This window comes from Athalia rosae, chromosome 5 (assembly GCF_917208135.1).
Source record: "Athalia rosae chromosome 5, iyAthRosa1.1, whole genome shotgun sequence".
NCBI classification, from domain to species: Eukaryota; Metazoa; Arthropoda; class Insecta; order Hymenoptera; family Athaliidae; genus Athalia; species Athalia rosae.
In genome coordinates, this window is record NC_064030.1 from 196,146 (window position 1) to 218,320 (window position 22,175).

The window sequence follows — 22,175 nt, forward strand, 5'->3', positions numbered from 1 at the left end:
CGAATGATACTACATGTGAAGACCATGATCTTGTTATCGAATAAAATGGGAAATTTAAAAAATCACCCTTTTCAGGACCACTCTCATGTGTATATACCCATCCTCATACGCAATACTTGAGATACTGACAATGAGAACAATTTGTTTGACATGCAAAATGAAATGTATTATACTTGAATAATATAGTCTTTTTTGTTTATTTTTGAAGAATCAATTTTGATAAGTTGCATTGAAATTTGCAGACAACTTTTCAAGCAACCTAATCGTCTCTGAAGGTTTGTATAAATCATAGTAACAAAATTTACATTTAAAACTCTAGGATCTAGTGATATGTACGAAATAATTTACTTTTGGAAGTTTGAATCTAAATTCCACAATTTACCATTCAAAGTAGTCTGTGAGATTTCTTTATATTATTGAAAGAATAAATAATGTAACGAATAATTCTTTGGTGACAGCAAAACAGTAAACATACATAGATATAATTCATCTGATTATACATGTAAACTATAATGGTATTTCTTACTCCTCCTTTGACAGATTTGGTAATTACGATTGTTACATACTGAATGGAAAAAAGGACGAACCAAACTAAATAAAAATCCATGGCTGTCCAATAGTAAGGAACAGGGTATAATGAATAGACATATGCAGTTATTATTTTCATGTGAAGTATAGTCGTTGCTTTTTTGAAGTGTAGGTACCTGTCAATGGTATGTGTATCAATGAAACTGATATAGCCTGATACATTATCATAGTTTGTTGTGGTGAACTTCCTACCCAAAGAAAATATTGACGACAAAGTACAAGTAAATTTTCCATACTTTTGTCTAGCTGCGCATAACATTCGATAAATACCTGTTATGTCGGTAGATATGTTTTGTTGGCCATTCACCGATGTAAACGGTTCAAACAGAATCCGCGGTAGTGGCTGTCCAACACGTAATTTATTATTGATGTTAGCATTTAAATAAGAACGTAAAGATTATCACTCGCCATAGGCATTGGGATACTTTTTAATTGAGCTGCACGCTTGCTTGTATAAAAAATTCATTATCCGCACCTATTTACAATCACTGTTACTGTGTGGGTTTTCTTTTTGCTTGGTCAAATTCTGCTTACCGAAAGTAAATTACTTGAATTATATCAATGCAACAATTAAATTACGTACTAAATGCATGTGGAATGGTGCATTGGTAATTTCGGTTTTGGAACAGTTAGAAACTAAAAAATGATTTTGGGAACAGCTTAGTGTTGACGCACAACTTTACACACTACCTTTTAAATGGTGTTATGGTAAAACTTACATTGATTGCGTCGACGAGAGCTTTTACTCTTTAATAACGCCGATCTAGACTGATTGTAGGTCAAACGTGCGATCCCCTCATCTCACAATTTAATTAAACTTCACACTGAAATAGTTATATAAAACATAGAACAAAAAGGGGGGTGCAAGCTTTCCATCCAAAATTCTATACGTATACCAAAATGTATAAGTATACATTAGCCTAAGTATCAATTTTGCTACTAGCTGCCTATATCCTCGGTTTGTAAGTTAATGTCACGTGAAAAGTTTGTACATCCATTTCAGTGCAATCTTGTGGCCCTATCGGGCTCTCATTCCTTTGTGCGACAGATCTGTCTTTGTCATTTGAAATTTCTTCATTGTTTTTTGACATCTTCTCTGCTGGCGGGTCTAATGAGACCCTAATAGTCTTTGCTTTCGAAACATCCGACGAACGAGATTTTGTAGCTTCTACAGCCCGTACTTTTGCTCCATTCTCTTTATTCCTACGTGAAGAGCTACGATGCAACCGTGATTTTTCCCTGGAGGACGTTCTGCGAAGGCTTGGTCTTTTAACAGATTCTGCACTTGCACTGAGCCCAGTAGCTGTGGACGAAATCGATGAATCAAGCATCATTCTAGTGAGATATCTGTCACCTCCTATTCTTCAATACATCAAAGTACAGGGATACTGACCAATATTACCCGAAGATGATCTGTTCGACCCACGCAAGATATGCAGTGCTGTGGGGTCGCTATCTGTGGTTGCGATTCGTTCGCCGATTGGCGTCAAAAACCATTCCGATCTAGTGCGCATTCTTGCTGTTTGCCGTTCGTGCACCTGAAGGATGAAATAATATTTTCAGCAATCATTAGCAAGGAGAAACGATAACAGCTGGGTAAATTTTGCATACCACTTTTACTTTACTAACACTTGTAACCATTTGTATTCATTTGTTCAGCTTATTTCATCATTTCCACTCTCAAATTGTACGCTCAGCAAGCTTAACCGGTTGCATAATTCAGTCGACAATTTTACGTTTTACAAAGTTAGTCTTAAACTGCACCGTAGAGAGGATATACTATAGCTAATAATTCGTTCGGTAATAATTGGAAGAATGGTGTAATACAACCATTGAGAAATTGAAATTTTCTTTTAGTAGACATCAGTAAAGAAGCACTACCAATTAGATATTGAATGTAATTACAAATAATTAGGTCTACGATATGGGGGATCAATAGGTGCACAAGAATTCTCACACTAAGTATTTTCAAAAGTAGGCAAAAAATTCACCCCGATCTGTAACACGTATGTTTAAGTGATTGTGGAGGACAAAACATATGGTAGAGGTGCAATGTACGTACGTCATGCGTTTGGTAGATACTTTTGAAAATAACTAGTGTACACCGTAAAGAAAATAAAAAAAGAAAGTCGTGAATACATTAATAACTTCTATTAATGTTATTTTGGATACAAGGTTTTTTTCGTACACAAGTAAGAGTAGTAATTTAATTGTAAGCTAGGAAAACTACATAATTGTATCAGTCTTCTTATTGATCTACATTTAGTCATGCAATGCTTTTATAACATATTGTTATTGCAATAATAAAGATAATCGATTCTTATGTACAATGAAAAATTTAATTCGTAATGGGAGTAAAAATTCAATACAATAAACTAATCGCATACTTGAAAAAACTTGCAGCATTTCTTTGAATTATAAGTCTCCATCTATCAGTGATCGGCATTGAATGATTCAACTTGGTCTACACTGAAGTGAAATAAAGCCAACGACAAAGCAGGTTGATTATTTGAGTCAAACGTAATGGATAATTGGAAATTTTCTTATCAGACCAGCATAGCTGGACCAGCATGCTCGTCGTGTATTCTTGAATAACCATTCAATAAATCTAACACAATGTTAGGTGCAATAAATTCATACATTTCTACTGTGGATCTACTCATAAGATATCAATACTTAGACAATGCCACAAGTTTGACTCGGAACACAATTGATAAAATTAGACTTTCGCTATACATTTGCTCTGAAATTGAAGAAAGCAGATGACATATTCCTACTTTCTATTCATAATGGTTCTTCCACTTAAATGACAAACTATTATCAACAATATACTTTCGTATGTTGATAATGACAAATGTTTTGCAGATTGACCCGCGATAAACAAACTTCTAGGCTCGATAATTTAAATGATTTAGGCCTCCCCTGCGCCTACCTGAGGTAAATAACTGAGACTCTTCGTACTCTCTGCGTACCGATTGACTGCCCTTAGCTCATCCAACGTCATACCAGCGTGCCTGGAGTGATGGCTACCGTTACTCGACGATCTGCTCGATGCCTAAAAAAAATTCATAAACTGTGGAGTGATTAGAAATTATAAAACTTGAGGGGGGAGGGGGTACCCACCTGAAATAAGCCATTCTCTTCAAGACTAACTGAGAGTCTTGTGTAACTTTCGAGCAAAGTATTTTCAGGTATTATTCCAAGGGATGAAGTGAGATCCAACGATTCTGGCACATGAATTAAAGCTGGTGTTGATTGTGACTCTTCTTGGTGGGACATTGCTGGAATCACGTAGCTTGTAGTTAGAACAAAATGGAACTGAAGTGACTACACGACTAGTACAACTACACTAATGTGTGTATCGTAGAGAGCTTCATGTACCTGAATATAATCTTTTGAGTACCTAAGAAAATTAGTTTTCACACTTACATTCTAAATTAAATTTGAGGCCCCATCTTTCACATTCATATTGTAGCCATGTTTTTTCTGCTTCTAGTGATAATTGTCCTGAAACGAATGGATTGATTCAAAGAGCTTATTTCACATATTCAAAGAATATCTGGGCTTGCTCTGACTTACGAACATAGTTTTAGGAACATCATATGACTTTGGAAATGGCAGACACTGAAATACTCACTAGAAACTAAGGTGTCAGGGGGATAACGAAAGCTGAAGATCCAGTCTTCCTCCACTTTCAAAATTCTTCCTGTAATTCGAGCGTAGAACTCGTAGTTTTCTCTCCCGAACAGATTTGAAACTCCAAAATTGTCGATCATAAACTTCATTATACGTGTTGCAACCTGAGGAAATTTGGAGTCAAAAATTACTGGCATTGCATTGTTAAATAAGTAGTTTATCCATCGCACAATTTCTGACTCAAATAAATTAATGCGAGCGCAATCACTGCGGTAATTTCAAATCTACTCGACTAATGATTTGAGTAATTACACAGTTTGGAATATTTTGAAGGTAACCAAAACTATGCTTTAGATAGACTACCTTGTGATAGCTTGAAGAAATCAACTACAAATAGTTATAGCTTGACCAAAGATGGACAGAAGCACACTTTGAGAAAGGATTGTCAAGTTTATTATTTGCAGAATTATAGTGCAAGATAAAAGAATTTAACCAAATTAGCCCAAAACTTGATAATTTTTCTATTGCATGCTGTTGAGTAATGTTTGTAGGATAGTCCGCTGTTTATTACTGTTAGCAAATAAAATACTGACGCAGACTGAGAGAAAGAAATAGCAAGGGAAGAAAAGGTAAGGGGGTAACTTCGATTTATTTCAATATGGTCGTATTGAGTACACATTGGAGTTAAAATGTGTTTTGTAGACAATGGGTAATTTCAAAAATTTCGGACATTTAAAGGAAATTTGATATCGAGCGGCGAGTTTGCCGTATAACCAGAGTTGGAAATAAAAAGTGCATTATATGATCTAGCGTTATGATATTGGCATAACATGATAGAATCCAATGCCTCAATTTGGCCCACGTCAAAAGATCATACACTAAGACCATATGACAGGCAAAAATAAGAACCACAGAGCGCGGTGCATAAAACGTGGAAGGGGTGCAATAATAATATTCTTAAAATTTCAACAGTACGAAAATCCAACATGTAACACAACTGATAATCTTATGAACTTACTGAGACCTCCGCCTGATGGTGATTGTAGGCAAACACAAAACATATTGTCATATGATAAAGCACACCAAGTGAGCAAAGATTTTCATGCATTGAAATTCAATATTGTTAAGCGATTTCAGTGTAGTTGGAAATCAGGAATTGTTGTCAAATCTCTACCATTATTTTTTCCGTCAGGTTTCAATTACAACAGGTTTCTCAGAATTAAACCTGATTTTATGATTGTAAAGCATCTGATTAGCGAAGTTGTGACTTTATTTACGAACCGAGAACCAAGTTAAAAATATCTTATAGCCCAGTGTCCTAAGAACAAAGAAGATTGACGCAATCGGAAATGAATGAAACTGATGTTGCTCTTAAATGAAATAAAACACACGAATTTCTTGTACCTTAAACCTGAGTACATCCTCCATCTTGGCTGTTTTCCCATCGCTAACACAACTCTGGAAAAAGGAGGGAGCCACAGATACCCCAAGCGCCTCACTCGACATACCCGTTTGAGCTCTTTCACTATTAACGGCTACTACTCTGAACGTACCAAATAGTAATACAAGCAGACGTTGGGTGTAAGTTGGTAGAGATGTGATTAATCTGTAAAAAATAACCAGAATGATTTATAAATCTGATCCTGATTTAATTTTCCAATTTTTACCTTCGCTACACTGTTTCTCTTTTATTACCAATAGCACGATCCTTTTGGATTATGTCTTGCAACAAGTACTTTCAACAATAAGATCAATAATACTTACTTGTGGATTTGGTCCCTTTGTTGCTCTACGCTGTCCAATTGTATCACCGAAAATAACTGCTGCTCACCTTCTTTACCAAATACTCCTCCAGGTATCTTGCGCAGAAACTTTTTCAGAACACTAGCTATCGTATAAACACTGAAATTATCCATGTTTACCAAACGACCAGTTTGCAAAAAATGAACGAGCTTCTTCATGTTTCCTTGATGTCCAGGTGCTCGAAACACATCCTTTCGCAACGGCGCTTCTTTGTTCAATTTGAGAATTAGAACCTGTAATATTATTGCAGCGTTTGTAGAGTAAGATAATACATGGGTATAGATAGGAAGAAACGAAATATCCTTACTAATAATGGACCAGGTATATCATTTTTGCAGACTTCATCTAGGGGTACTCCAAATTTCACTCTGAGAAAATGAAGAAACAAAAATTCTGTTGTAAATAATCGTTTCATAAATTGTGAGCCGCAGCCATGTAGTTGTTAAAAAAAAACAGCGGAGTGACTAGTGGCAATGAGAGAAGAGATGACAATAAGCTTCAGAATGAGTAAACTATACAAAATACAATGGCAAATTCTAAGGTATTTCAAAGTTTATATATTCGAGACTTGAATGTCTGCATTACCACCAATTAGCAAGTTACTAATCAAAGGAGACAAGACAGAGACTAGAATCTTGAAGGCGTGAAACTTTGTAGATGAAGATGAAGGAACTTGATTGTTATTCTATAACTAAAAAATGAAAGTGCTGAGGTAGAACTAACTTTTCAAGCCGCCTGGGATATGGCGTTACTGAGGATGGGTGACCGCAGCTTGTCACAACATTTCCCAACGTCGCTGCTCGCCGATGCATTCTTTCCGTCCAGCTGCTCATTATAAATATGTACACGTATTGTTACGTTTAGGCCCACGCAAACGTTTCACGCGAGAGTGGATATTTCCCTAATCGAATCCAACGCGGACGTTCCGGCTTTGACTCCTGTATCGTGAAGTTTGGTACCGATATACGTCCCAACCCGTAGGAGTAGCTTGATCCTGAACACTCCTGGTGACGACGCGATGCCACAGAATGCTACCCAGGGTAGCTCCTAGTAGCACTACGACGAGCACCGAGCACCGAACCGATAATTGGTAGTGGTCCAAAATATTCTAATGTTGCAAAGGTATCATGCCCATCTTTTTTGAATTAGCTCAATTGGGAGTGAGGGTGTCAATGATCATTGGATTTCTTAACCTAATCTAACAACCGAAACCACTACCGCGACGCGTACCTGATACATTTCTAAATTACCGCGGATTTTGTGGCCCGCGGTAGGCCACCGTAGGTATGTTTATGTTTTCGAAAGGCCGCGAAGCTCGTTCAACTCCGACATTTTTGACACCCGTCGGATCAAACAACAAACTTATTTCATACATGGGGACATCTTCAACGGGTAAAGTACCACACCTTTCACTTGATTAGAAAAAAATCAATGTGGCCTTGACACCTCCTGTGGCGTTCTGTCCTCGGCCACCTAGGCCGCGCTAGGAGACCATAGATCGTCGCCATACAGTGATTCCATAACGTTACTTGCTGTAAGTAAAGAATAGATTTTAGGTTTTCTCTCTCAGATGAAATACGTGGGATGGGTACTAATTTACTTATTGTACTCTTTATTTTCGATTCCATGTGGGAAACGTAGATGGGAATACCGATGGAAACCAAATGGAAATTCGCCGCCAAAATCACCTAATTCAAAGCTGCTAGTGCAGAGAATTCGCCTTTTCCGTTAGATGGCCGCCGTCTGACTAATAATATGAACGTCTTGTGATTTTCATTCCCATAGTCTTTTCGACGAGGTTTCTGCTGCTCATATACCAGGTGGCTCATCACCGATCTACTCACTAAAGTTCAGTTGCGTTTGATTATTTTGACAGTGCTTGACAGTCAAAAGGAATCATTAACCGTCGTAGAGATTTTAAATTATTATAAACTAGTGATAATATTACGAGATTATATCAAAGTTCTTTGTGGAGTGGTGAGGTGCTTGGAGGTACGTCCGTTTTTTTATTGCTGCTGATTTAAATCAGGATACGGAATTTGTTGTTGTTCGTTAACGGTCAAATTTATGGTCTTACCCTATTAAACGGAGATACAATTGCAGGCGGTCTTCTTGAATGCTTCATTACTGTCACGTCCCTGGAATTGGAGTTATTGATTTTTATTGTTTGTCTTACATTTCACAGTACACGTAATTTTTATATTTATCAACGTCCGTTATGGACAGCGATGCAACTGCTGTATCAGCCATTAGGGCGAACGCAGGTTGTTTCAGTCCTTGGTCAAGATTCATTCTATTGATAAGACTGGTAATGCTACTGCAAATTATTGTGTGAGAAATTGGTTTCAAAAATGGATCTTCGAATATACTAATCATAAATTTGATCAACAACAGTCACCCTTGAGTGAAGTTTCATAACGGTCGCACTGGGGTCAAAGTAACCCCAGCACCTTTTAAACGGTTGTCACGCTCAAACTATCCATTTTTCCCGGTAAACGAAGATTAGTGAAATTTTGCAAACAGTATTGAAGTCTGAGTATAATATATTCCTTTTAAGTACCTCAATTCTCAATCCGATCCTAGAACGCGCCATCACGGCTGTAATTGAGATTTACTTCACATAACACGATTTTTACCATTATTTCACTTTAAATGTACTACATACCATGTATGTGTAATGGTGCGTTTTGAATTTACTCTTCATAAAGGCTTGTCTTTTATTGAAATTCCTCAGGTGTAATAGACCTAGTGTAGCGTGTTCAGGTTTCACATTAATCTGAACAGGGGTACAAAAATTGTGACGCAAATAAGAGTCGAAGGAGAAAGCTCAGCCTAAACTTCTACTGGGATCAAAATAACTGTCAATGACCGTTAAAAGTTACAAGCTAATAGTTATTCATCCCCCATTCTTGATCTATGGATAGTAGACGACATAAGTTGTATTCTAGATACTAGATAAAAAATATCGTAGTGTAGGAACAGGCTTAGAGAATAGACGCAATTAAATTTAAATTAATTGTCGTTGTCGTACAATTCAATCGAGTAGACTGCTATTAACGAATGATTGATATTCCTCATTGCTAGATAATTTGAAATGGAGGAAGACACCGAATACACAAAGTTGTCTGTCGAAGATCGATGCGTACATAAGGTATTTAATTATGTCGCAGTTTTAATGATATTTTACATATCGCTACAATCATATATGATATTGACAATGCTCTACAGTTGTGGAAAGCTCGATTGCACGGTTACGAGGAATGTGCAAATATATTTCGGCGTATCGATGACGAAAAGTCTCCCGAATGGAATAAATTCCTTGGACTTGTGAAGAAGTTTGTTACAGACAGTAATGCTGTAGCACAAGAAAAAGGCTTGGAGGCGGTACTAGCTTATGTTGAAAATGCTGCTGCAGCTGGAAAGTACGTTCGATTTTTGTGGTCTATATCACTGAATGATAAAAAAGTAATTTGACTTCTACTCGTCCTGATGAACTGAGTTGCATTTGCAGAACTGTAGGAGAAGTTATGAGCGGAATCGTTTCCAAATGCATTGCTGCACCTAGAACAAAGACCAAGGACTTGGCTATTCAGGTCACTTTAATGTATATCGAGATAGAGAAGCATGAAGCGGTGCAAGAAGAGTTATTAAAAGGAACAGAAGCAAAGAATCCAAAAATTGTAGCCGCGTGCATCGCCACTTTGACGCTTGCCCTGAGGTGGACAATTACTCAATCGATTATGCAAAATGCAAATAAACTGTGGTGATCGATCGTTAGCCAATTTGAACCATGTTGTTTCTCCACAGAGAGTTCGGATCAAGAGTCATTGGCGTGAAACCCCTCATAAAAAAAATGCCTAATTTTTTGGAGGACAGGGATAAAGCTGTGAGAGAAGAAGGAAAATTGATGATCGTTGAAATTTATAGGCGAGTATTTTCTAAATTGGATGCACATTTGTGATTAGTTTTTCATCTCTAACTGAAATATTGCCATCATAGGTGGATTGGAGTACCCTTGAAACAGCAACTCAATACACTGAAACAAGTCCAAATAACCGAGTTGGAAACAGAGTTCAATAAACTTAAAGGTGAAAAAGTTGGCCCTAATCGTTACCTCAAGTCTCAAAAACCAAAAGTTACCTGTGTGGTCGACTCAGCTGATGTACAAGCGGAGGGTAAGTTGTTAGCTGCTCTTGATACGCTAAAGATCGTTCAGGACAATATTCCTTCCGTTGAATTAGCAAAAATCAGCAAACCAGCAAAGTTATTTTAAAAAATTGATCGATATTCAAGGTGATGAAGAGGTAGAGGATGACGTAGTTGCGCAGGACATCGATCCGTATGAGCTCTTGGATCCAGTTGACATCCTCTCTAAATTGCCGAAAGATTTTTACGAAAATGTCGAGGCGAAAAAATGGCAGGACCGTAAGGAGGCTATTGAGTTCCTCGAAAACTTGTGTAAGAATCCCAAACTCGAGAGTGGGGATTACGGAGACGTTGTACGAGCGTTGAAAAAGGTATTTTTTTCTCCAGTTGAAAACCACGGTACTTATGTATTTCAGAAGATCACCATTTTCACACAGGCCTAATCGATCATTCATTATTCTTTCAGATTATAAGCAAGGATTCGAATGTCTTGGTTGTGGCACTAGCGGGTAAATGTCTAGCTGGTCTAGCTAATGGGTTAAAAAAACGTTTTCAACCTTATGCATTAGCCTGTTTGCCGGCAATATTCGAGAAGTTTCGCGAAAAGAAACAGAATGTTGTTCAAGCTCTGAGGGAGGCCGCAGACGCAATATACCTCAGCGTACGTTTGAATAGATCGATCACTTGTTACATATTTCTCTGCTAACTCATGGCATTTGGATTACAGACCAATATTGAAGCTATTCTGGAAGACGTCTCAATAGCATTGGAAAACAAGAATCCTTCGGTCAAAGCAGAGACGGCGGCTTTTGTTGCGCGTTGTTTCGCTCGAACTCCACCGACAAGTTTGAATAAAAAGCTATTGAAAGCATATACTGGAATATTAATCAAAACTCTCAACGAACCAGGTATTGCCTGGAAGTTGCACGATTGTATGATAATGAATGACCTGATTTTGTAACTCCGTTTTCATATCTGTCAGATCCAACTGTGAGAGACTATTCTGCCGATGCTGTTGGTACGGCAATGAAATTGGTGGGTGAAAAGGCGATATTGCCATTCCTAGCTGATTTGGATAACTTGAAAATGGCAAAGGTGAGTCAAACATTACTTGATCGTTCTCATTCAAGTTATTATTTGGGTATATCCTCCGACCCATTGTATTGAATGTTTCTCAAAATCTTTTACAGATCAAAGAATGCTCGGAAAAGGCAGTAATAATTGTCAAGCTACCTATTGCACGAAAGGGAACTGGCGATAGACCAAATACTGCTCCTGCCAAGATTGAATCACCTTCAAAATTGAAGGATACCGATAACTTACCGCCACCAAAATCTAAGCGGTCCAACGCTACAGCTACTAAGAAACCTGCAACAAAAAAACCTTCGGTCTCTTCGATGACTAATTTGGGTATGCCGATGATTTTCAGTCATCCTATATTGGGTAATAATATTTCAATTACTTGTTCAACAGCCCCAAAGAAATCAAGTGCAAAGGTACAGATCGAGAGAAATTTGAGTAGCGAAGAGATTGACGATTTAGCAGCACAAATTCTACCCCTAGAGGTTCTGTCTGGGCTTGGCGATGGTAACTGGAAGATTCGTCTAGCTGCGGTTCAACAACTAATTCAGGTGAGTGCTGAATTTCGTAGATTGATGGTTTTTTTTTTCAATTGAGCGGGGGCTTAGAAAGCGAAAAATTTCAGAACAGAAATAATCAGTATTTTCTGATCTCATTCATCAGGTTGTTCAAGAAATGGATACCGCAGACGTTTCTACACAGGTCGTTGTTCGTACGTTGGCAAAGAAGCCCGGTTTCAAAGACACAAACTTTCAAGTTTTAAGACTGAGGTTGGAAACTGTAAAAATGTTGGCAGAAACTTACAATTTCTCGAGGTATGCCGTTCTTCAATGATTAAACGAATAGAAGACTTGTGTCTTATTTCTTACGATACAACTTACATTGCAGCATTGTTGCTGAGTACTGTGTCATGGATATAAGTGAGAAGCTAGGTGATGCAAAGAACAGTAATATTGCCGGTGAAACTTTATTTGCCATCGCAGAAGCCACGAGCTTGGATTCTGTGGCAAATGAAGTAATGGGATTTGCTTTCAATCAGAAGAATCCTAAAGTTCAGCAGGAAACACTCTTGTGGCTTACTAGAGCTGTCGAGGAGTTTGGATTCGTGTAAGTTTGTGCCTGTTGGCTTATTTGCTTTCAATTGAATTTGTCTGGTTGAGTCGAATATGCTGAAGATGGAGACATAAAAATCACATGCATCCATTTTCAGGATCAATGTCAAGACTTTGATGGAAAATATCAAAAAGGCAGTGTCTGCTACTAATTCGACTGTGCGAACCGCTGCCATTTCTCTTCTGGGTACACTGTACGTATATATGGGAAAACCTCTTCTCATGTATTTCGACAATGAGAAACCAGCTTTGAAACAACAGATTGACCAGGAATGTGAAAAGGTAAGTAGCGAGTGTGCTGTGAAGCAGATATAAAATTTTAAACCTAATGAGGCACAATCATGCTTGCTGAACTTTGGATTACTTTAGCGATTCGGAGAAACACCGTCAGCTCCAAAACGTGGTAGCAAGGGAAATAGACGTAATGTCGACGAAGACGATGACGGGAATATCGATGGAAAGGAGTCTTTATCCGAGGTTGATGTAGCCGATCTCATGCCTCGAGTTGACATCAGCAACCAACTAACGGAGAGCTTATTAAACGAACTTTGTGATAAAAACTGGAAGGTCCTTTACATTATCAATTTCACGTAATTCTTAGATTCACATCAATAATGCCTTATGGAATTCTAGGATAATTTCATTTTTTCAGGTTCGCAACGAAGGGCTTCAGAAAATAAACACAATATTGAACGATGCTAAGTTCATCAAGGGATCAATTGGTGAACTCCCTCAAGGATTGGCGCTTAGATTGGTGGACAGTAATAGTAAAATTGCCCAGTCGACATTAGGGGTTTGTCAGACTTTGGCCACGGCAATGGGGTCACCTGCTAAACAGCATATTCGCACGCTATTCCCTGGTTTCTTGCAGTGCCTGGGCGATTCCAAGGTGAACAATAGGCTTATCATGGGAATCAGCGATTACCTCATCTAATCATCATTCAAACATCACCTTGTGCACGTGTAACCATTTTTCCAGACGTGGATTCGGACCGCAGCAATTTCGTGCATGAATACATGGGGTGACGAATGTGGTTACAAAGAGTTTTTCGAAGGAGAAATGATCGGGGATGCTTTGAGGACAGGATCTCCAACACTTCGTTCCGAACTGTGGAATTGGTTGACTCAGAAGCTGCCGTTGAGTACGTTCGTTCTCCTGATTTTTTACCCGTAATCAAGATCTTGTTTTTAAACGAGAATGGGCGAATTATTTTTTTCGATTTTGCAGTCCCCGTTAAACAAATCCCCAAAGAAGAGCTTCTGGTTTGTCTACCGCACTTATTCAACAATTTGGAGGACCGTAATTCTGATGTCAGGAAGAATGCTCAAGAGGCTGTACTCGGTTATATGATTCATCTTTCCTATGAAACTATGGCGAGAAGTTCGGAGAAGCTGAAGGTAAACTATTACTTATTCTCACGTTGAACGTTGAATCTTCTCCATGTATCATACATCGGATAATTTCAGCCCGGATCTAAATCTGTAGTCCTCGCGGCATTGGACAAATCCCGGCCAAACTTACCCGTCAAACCGCTTCCTAAAAAACAACCTGTCGAAAGTACATTACAACAAAAAACGGTAAAAAGCGGCGGAGCATTGAAGGCAGGTAGAACAACGATTAAGACTAAGGTACCCTTATATTTATTTTCCATTTCGATAATATTACAACCATCGTTGGAAAAAGAATCTTCATGTCATCGTTATTATTATTTCTAGGCTGGAAACACGTCCAAGCCCGGAAGTGCTCGTAAAAAAGATGATGATATAGACACTAGCCCGTTATTGGCAACGAATAATTTAAAACATCAGCGAGTCATCGATGAACAAAAAATGAAGGTGTTGAAATGGAATTTCACTACACCGAGAGAGGAATTTGTTGAATTACTCAAAGAATTGATGACCGCTGCGAGCGTCAATAAAACTTTAATGGCAAATATGTTCCATTCTGATTTTCGATATCATTTGAAGGCAATAGAATCCTTGACGGAGGTATGTACCGACGACTTTTGCGAAAATTTCTCATTCCAAAACTTTGCGACTGATGTAGAATCAACAATTTTTCATCATGACAGGACTTGAGCGGTAACAGTCAAGCTTTAGTATCGAATCTCGATCTCATTCTCAAGTGGTTGACGTTGAGATTCTTCGATACAAATCCCTCCGTGTTACTCAAAGGCTTAGATTATCTCCAAACAGTATTTAACATACTTATCGATGACGAATATCACATGCTCGAAAATGAAGCTGCATCGTTCATACCTTATCTCGTGACTAAGGTAATATCTGTTGTCAACGGTGACGACCGCGGTTATTCAAAACAACAATTAAATTTAATCATCACTGATACCCGCAGATCGGAGACCCCAAAGATGCCGTAAGGAACGGCGTCCGTGCTTTGTTCAAACAAATTGCACTGGTATTTCCAGTTAGCAAATTATTCTCCTATGTAATGGAGGGCATCAAGTCCAAAAACGCTCGTCAGAGGACAGGTATGTATGTACGCGCTAAACCATGCATATCTCGACCAGTTATTGTATCAATCGGATTAATAATGATTCTTCTGCGTTCGTACATCAGAATGTCTCGATCAATTGGGATCGTTGATCGAAAATTACGGAGTGTCCGTATGCCAACCCAATGCATCTGTAGCATTGAAAGAAGTTGCCAAACAAATTGCAGATAGAGACAATTCAGTTCGTAATGCGGCATTGAATTGCATCGTTCAGGCATATTTCCTCGAGGGTGAACGAGTCTACAAACTTATTGGCCAGGTAAAAAATATTTACGGGCGTCCGATAGCAGAGAAAATAATTGACGAATCTAGGTTCCATTAATATAGTACATAGGTATAGGTGTATACGTACAATATCTACCGTTGTGTATCTATTTGCATGTGGTTTTAATAGATTTCGGAAAAAGATCAATCGTTGTTGGATGAGCGCATCAAGAGGGCGGCAAAGAATCGTCCGACAAAATCGGCATCGTTGGCCAGAATTGCCGTACCACCCGCTGCATCCGCCAATACCGTGTCGGATGACGGTGAAGCTGATTACGACGAAGAAGACGAGGAGCCATTTGAACAGGAATCCGAACCAGTCCATAATTCGTAAGTTAATAAGTTGAGTCCATAAGTTATACGATGACACATATTGTGCTTCTGTTAGCTTGTGCAAGCGTGTAACGATCCATTTTGGATTATCGTATACGGCAAACGCTATCGATTTCTGTCAAGTTTCATTTTATACCACTGCGACGATAAATATTGAAAAATAGATATCGGCTGCAGCAGTTACAAGTTGATCCAACAATAAGTATGTACAAGAGTCGATGTAAAACAATCTACTCATTTAACACATCGCTCTTTGCTCACATCATCGATATCATCAGCTACACTTATTCATTCATGGTCTTGTCAGTACCTGCGAGTATTTCGCTTGATTATCAAGTTATCTGACCGCATGCGCTTGCTTTTTTAACGGCCCTGCAGAAACGGCGACCAGAAAAATACAGGAAAAACACACGAAGGCTGCGAAATCATCAGAGACACTGCTCATGTCGATTCGATTGACCGACTTCAAGGAAAAATGGAATCTTGTGGAAATCCACAACTCTATGGAACCCAATCCACTTCTGAGAATCATCGGCCTGATATTTTTCATCTTGATAGTGTTCAAACGTTTGTCTTTCCATTCATTCTCTTACGTGTGTCTGTTCACCTACTTTCTGGACGCTTTAACAAATCGATTTTGGTTACTCACCCCTAATTTTGCTATTCAAACTCATATTATCGTACCGTTTTTTCGATCACTTACTCTTTACTCGCGTACATCTCGTACGATATTTTGTTCCTTATTCAACGAGCAAAACCTACATAACTCATGGTGTACGGATGACCATTTTCAATAAATTTGCATGTTTTAAGATCAGGATCATCTGTAGAATGAAACTTGTGTGGCCATTTGATACGGGTTGATCGACATTTATATTAGAGGTAACATCCTAACTTGCGATGTTTACGGTATTGAAATACTCGATTCATAAGTTTCCCATCACCTTCCGATCACCTTAACGCCACTGTATATCACAGGTACATTAACATTTTTATATTCCTCGATCTCTATCGGGTATGTGTCATTAGATACAAGTTGGTATAGAGTTGTTGGTATTGGTTTGTGTCTTGTTTATTACATCGAACTATTTCCGTAGCCATAACAAACGCATTGCATTTCAGAAATCCGGTTGCAGTCCCACAATTACGTCCAAAAGTAACTGGACCGTTTGGTCTTGATCTGGAATGGTTAGAGAGACTAGAATCGAATGCTCCAAAAGCCCGGATTCCGAAACTCGTGGATATTTCCATTTCATTCCTCAATGACCCGGTCAAGCCGTTGAACACTAGGTCAGCGTCTCAGTGAGTACCTTATCAACGACATTGATAAAGGAACGTGCATGCTTATCTTCTTGCCTGAATTTGATCCTAATTTCTAGAATAATTCCAATTTCGCCACCAAAATTATTGGCACCTAAATCGGGAGCTCTCTCCCCATTGGGAATGCAAACAGGAAAAGAAGACAGCTTGGAACTCGAAATTCTAGCATTGTCCAGCACCGATCTTCAACTCGCGATTCAGGCTTTCAACAAAATGGAAAATGTCAGTTGGTTGATACAATAATTAAATGCGGTGCGCGATAAAACAATCTGTTCATTTTCAGGTATTAAAATCCCATCAGGTTAACCAACTATTAACGAAGGAAGACAAATTTATAAGCGCTGTAAATATGCAACTGAAGATTTTGCAGACCTATCCTTTGGATTCAAGAAATACGGATGTATCGAAATGTTTTAGAAATACATTCATGGTGATACTTTCGGTAAGCGGTCTCCTTATCTCTGCATATTTCAATCGTTATTCTGACGTGAAATCTGTATTGATTGCCAAATTCGATTTCATTCGCAACAGTTCTACGACTCTGGTCTCCTTGGTAGAAATGTGCCAGCGTTACAGTTGAAGGAACTAGTAGACCAATTAATCGGTTTACTAGCTGATAATAAATTGGATCGTTTGAACGAAGGCGACGCCTATATTCGAGTGGTTAATCACATCGTTGTCAAAGTTATAGACCATTCGAATCATACTACAATCATCTGGTGAATAATTCTCGCTAGCTACGGCATGCTACGTAATCCGGTCGTCCTAACGTCTGAAATTCATTATTCCAGTGTACTGATAAAATTGCTTCATGGTTGCGCCCAATCTAACGCACCCCCCAAATATGAGGAATTGGTGATGAAGTGTTTGTGGAAGATAGTTAAGATGATGCCAAACTGGGCTGCGGATTTAGATTATGACACAATCCTGCGTGAAGTACACTATTTCTTCAGGGTAAATTTTTATCGGTTTTACGATTTTATCGAATTGTACGATTTCGGACTATGGTGAATATTTTTTTGCTCCAATAAAATTATTGCCGTTTGCAGGACTATCCGACTACCTGGTGGAGGCAAAGAAGGTCCGACACTCCGTTGCGTACGGTCAAGACTGTACTCCATAGCATGACCCGGGTGAAGGGGAATGCCATTCTGAATCACTTGAGTTTAATAACCAAGACGGACGAGTCGGAATTGTATTCTTACCTCATAAGACTCATCGGGGTGAGTTGCGATACTTGAACAATCCTCGTCGCTTCGTAATCGATTTCCCAAACACAACGCTTCGTTATTCACGAAATGATTTTACAGACATTGAAGCCAGATGACATGGACGCACCGTCGCGAGGAATATCCAAGTCTGGTAATTCAGCAAAAACACCGAAGCACTTGTCCAAATTGATGCATCAACAGTTGTCAGAGATATTCAAAAAGATCGGCTCAAGGCACCATACGCAGGAGGTGAACAACATTCGGTGAACGTTATTACGAGAAGTCACGTAGATGCGACTCACTTCCAGATGCGATAATGCGAATACATGTAACGCATATTTTTCCAGGGTCTAGTACAATTGTACGATTTTAAGCTACAGTATCCAGAAGCTGATATCTATGTACAGCCCTTCCTACTTAAATCTCACCAGTATTTTCGAGATTACATCGAACAGGGACTCAGGGACATCAACCAAGCGAGAAAGAGTCAACCCATTATCACAGAAACAAATAATCAATGTGTCACAGGTACAAGAGCATTGCGCGATTATTTCAAGATCAGAATATCAGATCAGATTATTTCGCTCAACTTGGTACGATGCTTTACAGATGTTTCCGGAGCTCCGAGATCACCACCGGACGATAGATCTACCATGGACCCGTTGTCCAGGCTTGAGAGACTCCGCAATTTAGAAGCACAATTCAAACCAACATCACCGAGCCAATCGAACCAAACATGAATCAACTCTGTTCTCGATCAATATTATGGGTAAGACATATGGCTTGTTGATAACCCTTGACCGATATTCCTGTGTACGCTAAAAACGACCCAATCTCTTCCAGAGCTGCAGTGCTTAAGTAACTGGATTACCGAGTATAGAAAACAATCTACAAACATGTACCCAACACCGTTTCTTTGAAGTCCGGTATGAGATTGACAGTAGCTGTTTTCTCTATTTCCTATTTTCACAGTAGTTGTGTATAGCGGGCACCAATATTAATAATGTATCATTAATGTGTTATAATTTTGATGGCGTTTCTCCGTAAATCACAGAAGAAATTAAAAAGTAGATGACAAAATATCTCGCGATTTGAGACTGATTTTGTAACTCACTGATTTTAAATTGTGTTATTTTCCTAATAAATCATCTGGCTTTTTAATTTCATTATTTTCAAGTCATGCACGATTCAATGCCGTGCCATCGTCACTCTTTTCTTTTGATTCTAAAAATCACAAGAATTCGAAAAACGCCTACTAAAACTAGTCGTAGGGGGATTCACCACTTAATTGAGACGAGTAAGTTTTATCGCAACAAATGTTTATTGCTCACGCTGATCTTCGAGTTATAAATAAATCGCTAATACTTTGTTCATTTTTGTTATAAAAATATAATACAATACAAGGCGTTGAGACACAATGAAAAACAAGTCTACTCAGCTGTTACGCTATTCATTAAAATTAACAAGAAATATGAAACTCATAACTACCATCGACGACAGCGAGATCAATACTATTGTATACCATTGTAGTTACGAACGGAGGTACGAAACTCTCTTCACCGGTATTACCCGACATGCATATCTGTACTGACCAGACGAGCCGGCGTTCGGCCGATTTCTGTGCCAATACCGTTACATCTCTTCGACAATGGTTTTGTTGATGGCATATACCCTTGATCACGTGAACAGTGATCGCGCTGACTGTGATATCCACGTTACAATGGATTATGGATAGGGATAAATTATTTTACCCATGGTACTTACGACTAAAGAACAATCACAGTAATCTCTGAATAATGATTCGTTTCCATAAGAATTATGCGAACGTTTACGTTAAAGGGGCGTGGGTCGGTGTGGTGGCACGAACAATTTCAGGAACGAAGGGAAACGAATTCTCGATTGAATTACTGTACATCACTGTCGCATCATCCTTGACGTCGTGAACAAGTGAAACGTTTCAGTAGACTACTTTCTTGTAATTTATTAAGTCTTCTCACGCCTAAACATCTTGCGTTGGGTTGACGAATAACGCCGTGATCGCAAACAATAGGAACACCACACCACCGATAATTGTGACTAGAAAAGAATCAAAGATTTATCCGATCAGAGTTTCGCTATAGAAGCTTTCAAAACACATATTAATACTCATCAATATTCCCGTATATCATACCTGTTCTAACCGATATTTTTTGCGCTATCATACGCCCACCGAGCACCGCCAGACCCGTACAGAATGAATGCCCCAACACTCCGCCCAATGTTACGCCGTAAACATCCTGAAACAAGAACAGGAGCAGAAAATCAAGGTCTCGTCATTCAGTCACCTCTGGCCCTGTCGTATCAGTCGGCGCAACGGCAGACTATTTTATACAGGGCGACTTACCTCTCTGGCAGCTAAAATGATAGTCGTAAGCTGCGAGCGATCCCCCCATTCGGCAAGGAAGGTGAGAGTAAACGCTTGTATGAAAACTCTCGAAACTAGTAGCCACACGCTAGATTTTGTTGCCTTTCTGATAACACCGGTTTCAGGGTCCTGAACAATGGTAGCAGTGGCTTCCTTTTCATACTGAAATGAATTTCGATGAATGAAGCATAGAAAAACTTGGCACTTTGCGTTGTAAGTGGCGTCAAATAATTTGATCCAAAGATAGTCTATGGTAACACACCTCGTCTTCTCGTTTTCTGAGGTCCAATTGGACCTCTTCCAGTTCTTCTTGAGCTTCGTTTGGCGACATGTAATAACCATCCCTAAGCATTTTCAGTCCGAACAATGCGAATAAGGCAGTTGAAATGTAATAAGTGTAAGCTCGCGGAATTATCGTTGCCGCATAACCGAACATGACTGAAAAGATATGGGAGAATTTTTCCACACTTTCATTAAATACTGAGCTTCTGTAAGAATTTTTCTGAATGATTGAATGCCTAGGTTCTTTGTATATGAATCTTTGGATTCTGATTTATGTCTTCTGGAACTACAATGTTTCTCTTCTCATATTTATTATGATTCAAGGATTATCGATCACTTTATGCAAATACTGACAGGCAAAGGGTTGTAAAAATTTAAGTACTCGGGCTGTCAAATGTTTACCTGAAAGAACAGTCATAAGAGCAAGTGCGCTGATAGCTCCTGCAAAAACTGTAAGTCTCGGATGTCGCATGGCCATAATAGCTGCAATGAAGAATGTTTTGTCTCCTAATTCAGAGACGACTATGACCGAAAGTGAGGCAACGAAGGCATGCAGTAAGCCTAAATCGCCCTTGGGCTGTTTCGATGTTGCCTCTGCGGAATTCTACAAATAAGCAAAATTACACTTTGTACGAAATATTGCGACTGGAAAAGAAAGTCATCATTGTTAGAATATTTACCATGGAGGAGCTCGAAAAAGGGGAGTTTTTATCTTCTAATGGCAATTTTTCAGGTGAAACAACGGAGATGATGCATGATGTTATAATAGCAAGTAAGATGACACTTGCAGGTCTATTATCGAGGGCCATTTTTCAGCAGATTTAAATGACCTGTTAAGTTTGAAGGGTCGAAGGAAACACCAGCTATTCATCCCATCGATAACGCGGGACACACTCGACAATGGATCTACCAACGATCTACCGGACGTCCACTGTAAACACGTATGTCAACGTGGATGAAATCAAAGATGATATGTGGTAAACAATTATGCTACAGCAAATCGTAGCAGTCCGAGCAGGCAGGTAGATGACATGAGAGTAAACGCCAGAGCTCGGAGCATCAGCAGTAAAATATACGAGCTGAAATTATCACTTCACGATTTAGTTGTGTCTCTTCGTGGTAATCACGTGACTGTATTCCACATCACTCAACTTTGAAAGTATCCCGAGAGGTCTATTGGTAGATGTTCGTGTCACTACATGTGGTACATATTGTTATCCAAATTGTTATCAAAGGACCAAGAAGCGCGTCAAAGTAGCCAACACACCAAGATCAGCGAAACGAAACAAATTCAGAACCCACGGCCGATCAACGTGCGCATTTTTGCAGTTTCGGATCCTAGCACGAAGGAGTCTGTACGTCGATGATCGATGAATCTTGTCGACGGTTTTCAAAATGATTATGTAAAATGATAATCTTAAGTCAACGGTCCACTGATCTCTACGATCAGTGCAACGTCCAGTTGGCAATGATGTGGCCAGTTT

The 22,175-nt window shown here is 39.0% G+C and overlaps 3 protein-coding genes across 8 annotated transcripts; 1 reads left to right on the top strand and 2 right to left on the bottom strand.

Moving 5' to 3' along the window:
* Positions 1 to 178: 178 nt before the first annotated feature.
* Positions 179 to 8,268, bottom strand: LOC105682899. Of its 4 annotated transcripts, none has more exons than XM_048655408.1 (12): positions 8,105 to 8,268; positions 6,751 to 7,559; positions 6,335 to 6,395; positions 5,989 to 6,260; positions 5,629 to 5,830; positions 5,243 to 5,254; positions 4,226 to 4,388; positions 4,018 to 4,095; positions 3,712 to 3,869; positions 3,521 to 3,643; positions 1,982 to 2,126; positions 179 to 1,891 (listed from the first exon to the last, which is right to left on the bottom strand). In XM_048655408.1, exons 2-12 carry the CDS (start codon positions 6,858 to 6,860, stop codon positions 1,536 to 1,538), a joined length of 1,680 nt encoding a protein of 559 aa, XP_048511365.1. In that variant the 5' UTR covers positions 6,861 to 7,559; positions 8,105 to 8,268; the 3' UTR covers positions 179 to 1,535. The 4 variants fall into 4 exon arrangements, with proteins under 4 accessions (XP_048511365.1, XP_012250539.2, XP_048511364.1 ...); XM_012395116.3 differs by lacking the exon at positions 8,105 to 8,268 and adding an exon at positions 7,716 to 7,857; XM_048655407.1 differs by lacking the exon at positions 8,105 to 8,268 and adding an exon at positions 7,637 to 7,777.
* On the top strand, positions 7,881 to 19,166 carry LOC105682898 (protein mini spindles). Of its 3 annotated transcripts, none has more exons than XM_048655394.1 (36): positions 7,881 to 8,019; positions 9,112 to 9,178; positions 9,256 to 9,449; positions 9,539 to 9,745; positions 9,835 to 9,954; positions 10,027 to 10,202; positions 10,321 to 10,544; positions 10,640 to 10,834; positions 10,901 to 11,081; positions 11,156 to 11,268; positions 11,364 to 11,583; positions 11,647 to 11,804; positions 11,917 to 12,068; positions 12,142 to 12,360; positions 12,464 to 12,647; positions 12,735 to 12,932; positions 13,018 to 13,254; positions 13,345 to 13,507; positions 13,594 to 13,763; positions 13,833 to 13,994; positions 14,082 to 14,354; positions 14,438 to 14,641; positions 14,719 to 14,854; positions 14,943 to 15,136; positions 15,272 to 15,471; positions 15,853 to 16,041; positions 16,597 to 16,776; positions 16,854 to 17,016; positions 17,078 to 17,236; positions 17,326 to 17,513; positions 17,586 to 17,748; positions 17,844 to 18,017; positions 18,105 to 18,254; positions 18,353 to 18,533; positions 18,615 to 18,774; positions 18,849 to 19,166. In XM_048655394.1, the coding sequence occupies exons 2-35, from the start codon at positions 9,122 to 9,124 to the stop codon at positions 18,743 to 18,745; spliced, it is 6,015 nt and encodes a 2,004-aa protein (XP_048511351.1). In that variant the 5' UTR covers positions 7,881 to 8,019; positions 9,112 to 9,121; the 3' UTR covers positions 18,746 to 18,774; positions 18,849 to 19,166. The 3 variants fall into 3 exon arrangements, with proteins under 3 accessions (XP_048511351.1, XP_048511352.1, XP_012250538.2); XM_048655395.1 differs by having other exon boundaries at positions 16,597 to 16,764; XM_012395115.3 differs by lacking the exon at positions 15,853 to 16,041.
* A 141-nt stretch (positions 19,167 to 19,307) lies between these two features.
* Positions 19,308 to 22,100, bottom strand: LOC105682900 (transmembrane protein 165). Its single transcript, XM_012395118.3, has 6 exons — positions 21,372 to 22,100; positions 21,094 to 21,295; positions 20,672 to 20,847; positions 20,389 to 20,571; positions 20,176 to 20,281; positions 19,308 to 20,081 (listed from the first exon to the last, which is right to left on the bottom strand). Exons 1-6 carry the CDS (start codon positions 21,498 to 21,500, stop codon positions 20,005 to 20,007), a joined length of 873 nt encoding a protein of 290 aa, XP_012250541.1. The 5' UTR covers positions 21,501 to 22,100; the 3' UTR covers positions 19,308 to 20,004.
* Between the last annotated feature and the right edge of the window lie 75 nt (positions 22,101 to 22,175).

Coding starts and splice junctions, on each gene's coding strand:
- LOC105682898 (XM_048655394.1), top strand. CDS start 9,122: ATGGAGGAAGACACCGAATACACAAAGTTGTCTGTCGAAGATCGATGC. Junction 9,450..9,538: donor AATGCTGCTGCAGCTGGAAA/GTACGTTCGATT, acceptor TTGCATTTGCAG/AACTGTAGGAGAAGTTATGA. Junction 18,018..18,104: donor ACCTCATAAGACTCATCGGG/GTGAGTTGCGAT, acceptor ATGATTTTACAG/ACATTGAAGCCAGATGACAT.
- LOC105682899 (XM_048655408.1), bottom strand. CDS start 6,860: ATGAGCAGCTGGACGGAAAGAATGCATCGGCGAGCAGCGACGTTGGGA. Junction 6,396..6,750: donor TATCCCAGGCGGCTTGAAAA/GTTAGTTCTACC, acceptor TCATTTTCTCAG/AGTGAAATTTGGAGTACCCC. Junction 4,096..4,225: donor CCCTGACACCTTAGTTTCTA/GTGAGTATTTCA, acceptor CATTCGTTTCAG/GACAATTATCACTAGAAGCA.
- LOC105682900 (XM_012395118.3), bottom strand. CDS start 21,500: ATGGCCCTCGATAATAGACCTGCAAGTGTCATCTTACTTGCTATTATA. Junction 21,296..21,371: donor CTTTTTCGAGCTCCTCCATG/GTAAATATTCTA, acceptor GCTTATTTGTAG/AATTCCGCAGAGGCAACATC. Junction 20,082..20,175: donor AAAAATATCGGTTAGAACAG/GTATGATATACG, acceptor ATTCTTTTCTAG/TCACAATTATCGGTGGTGTG.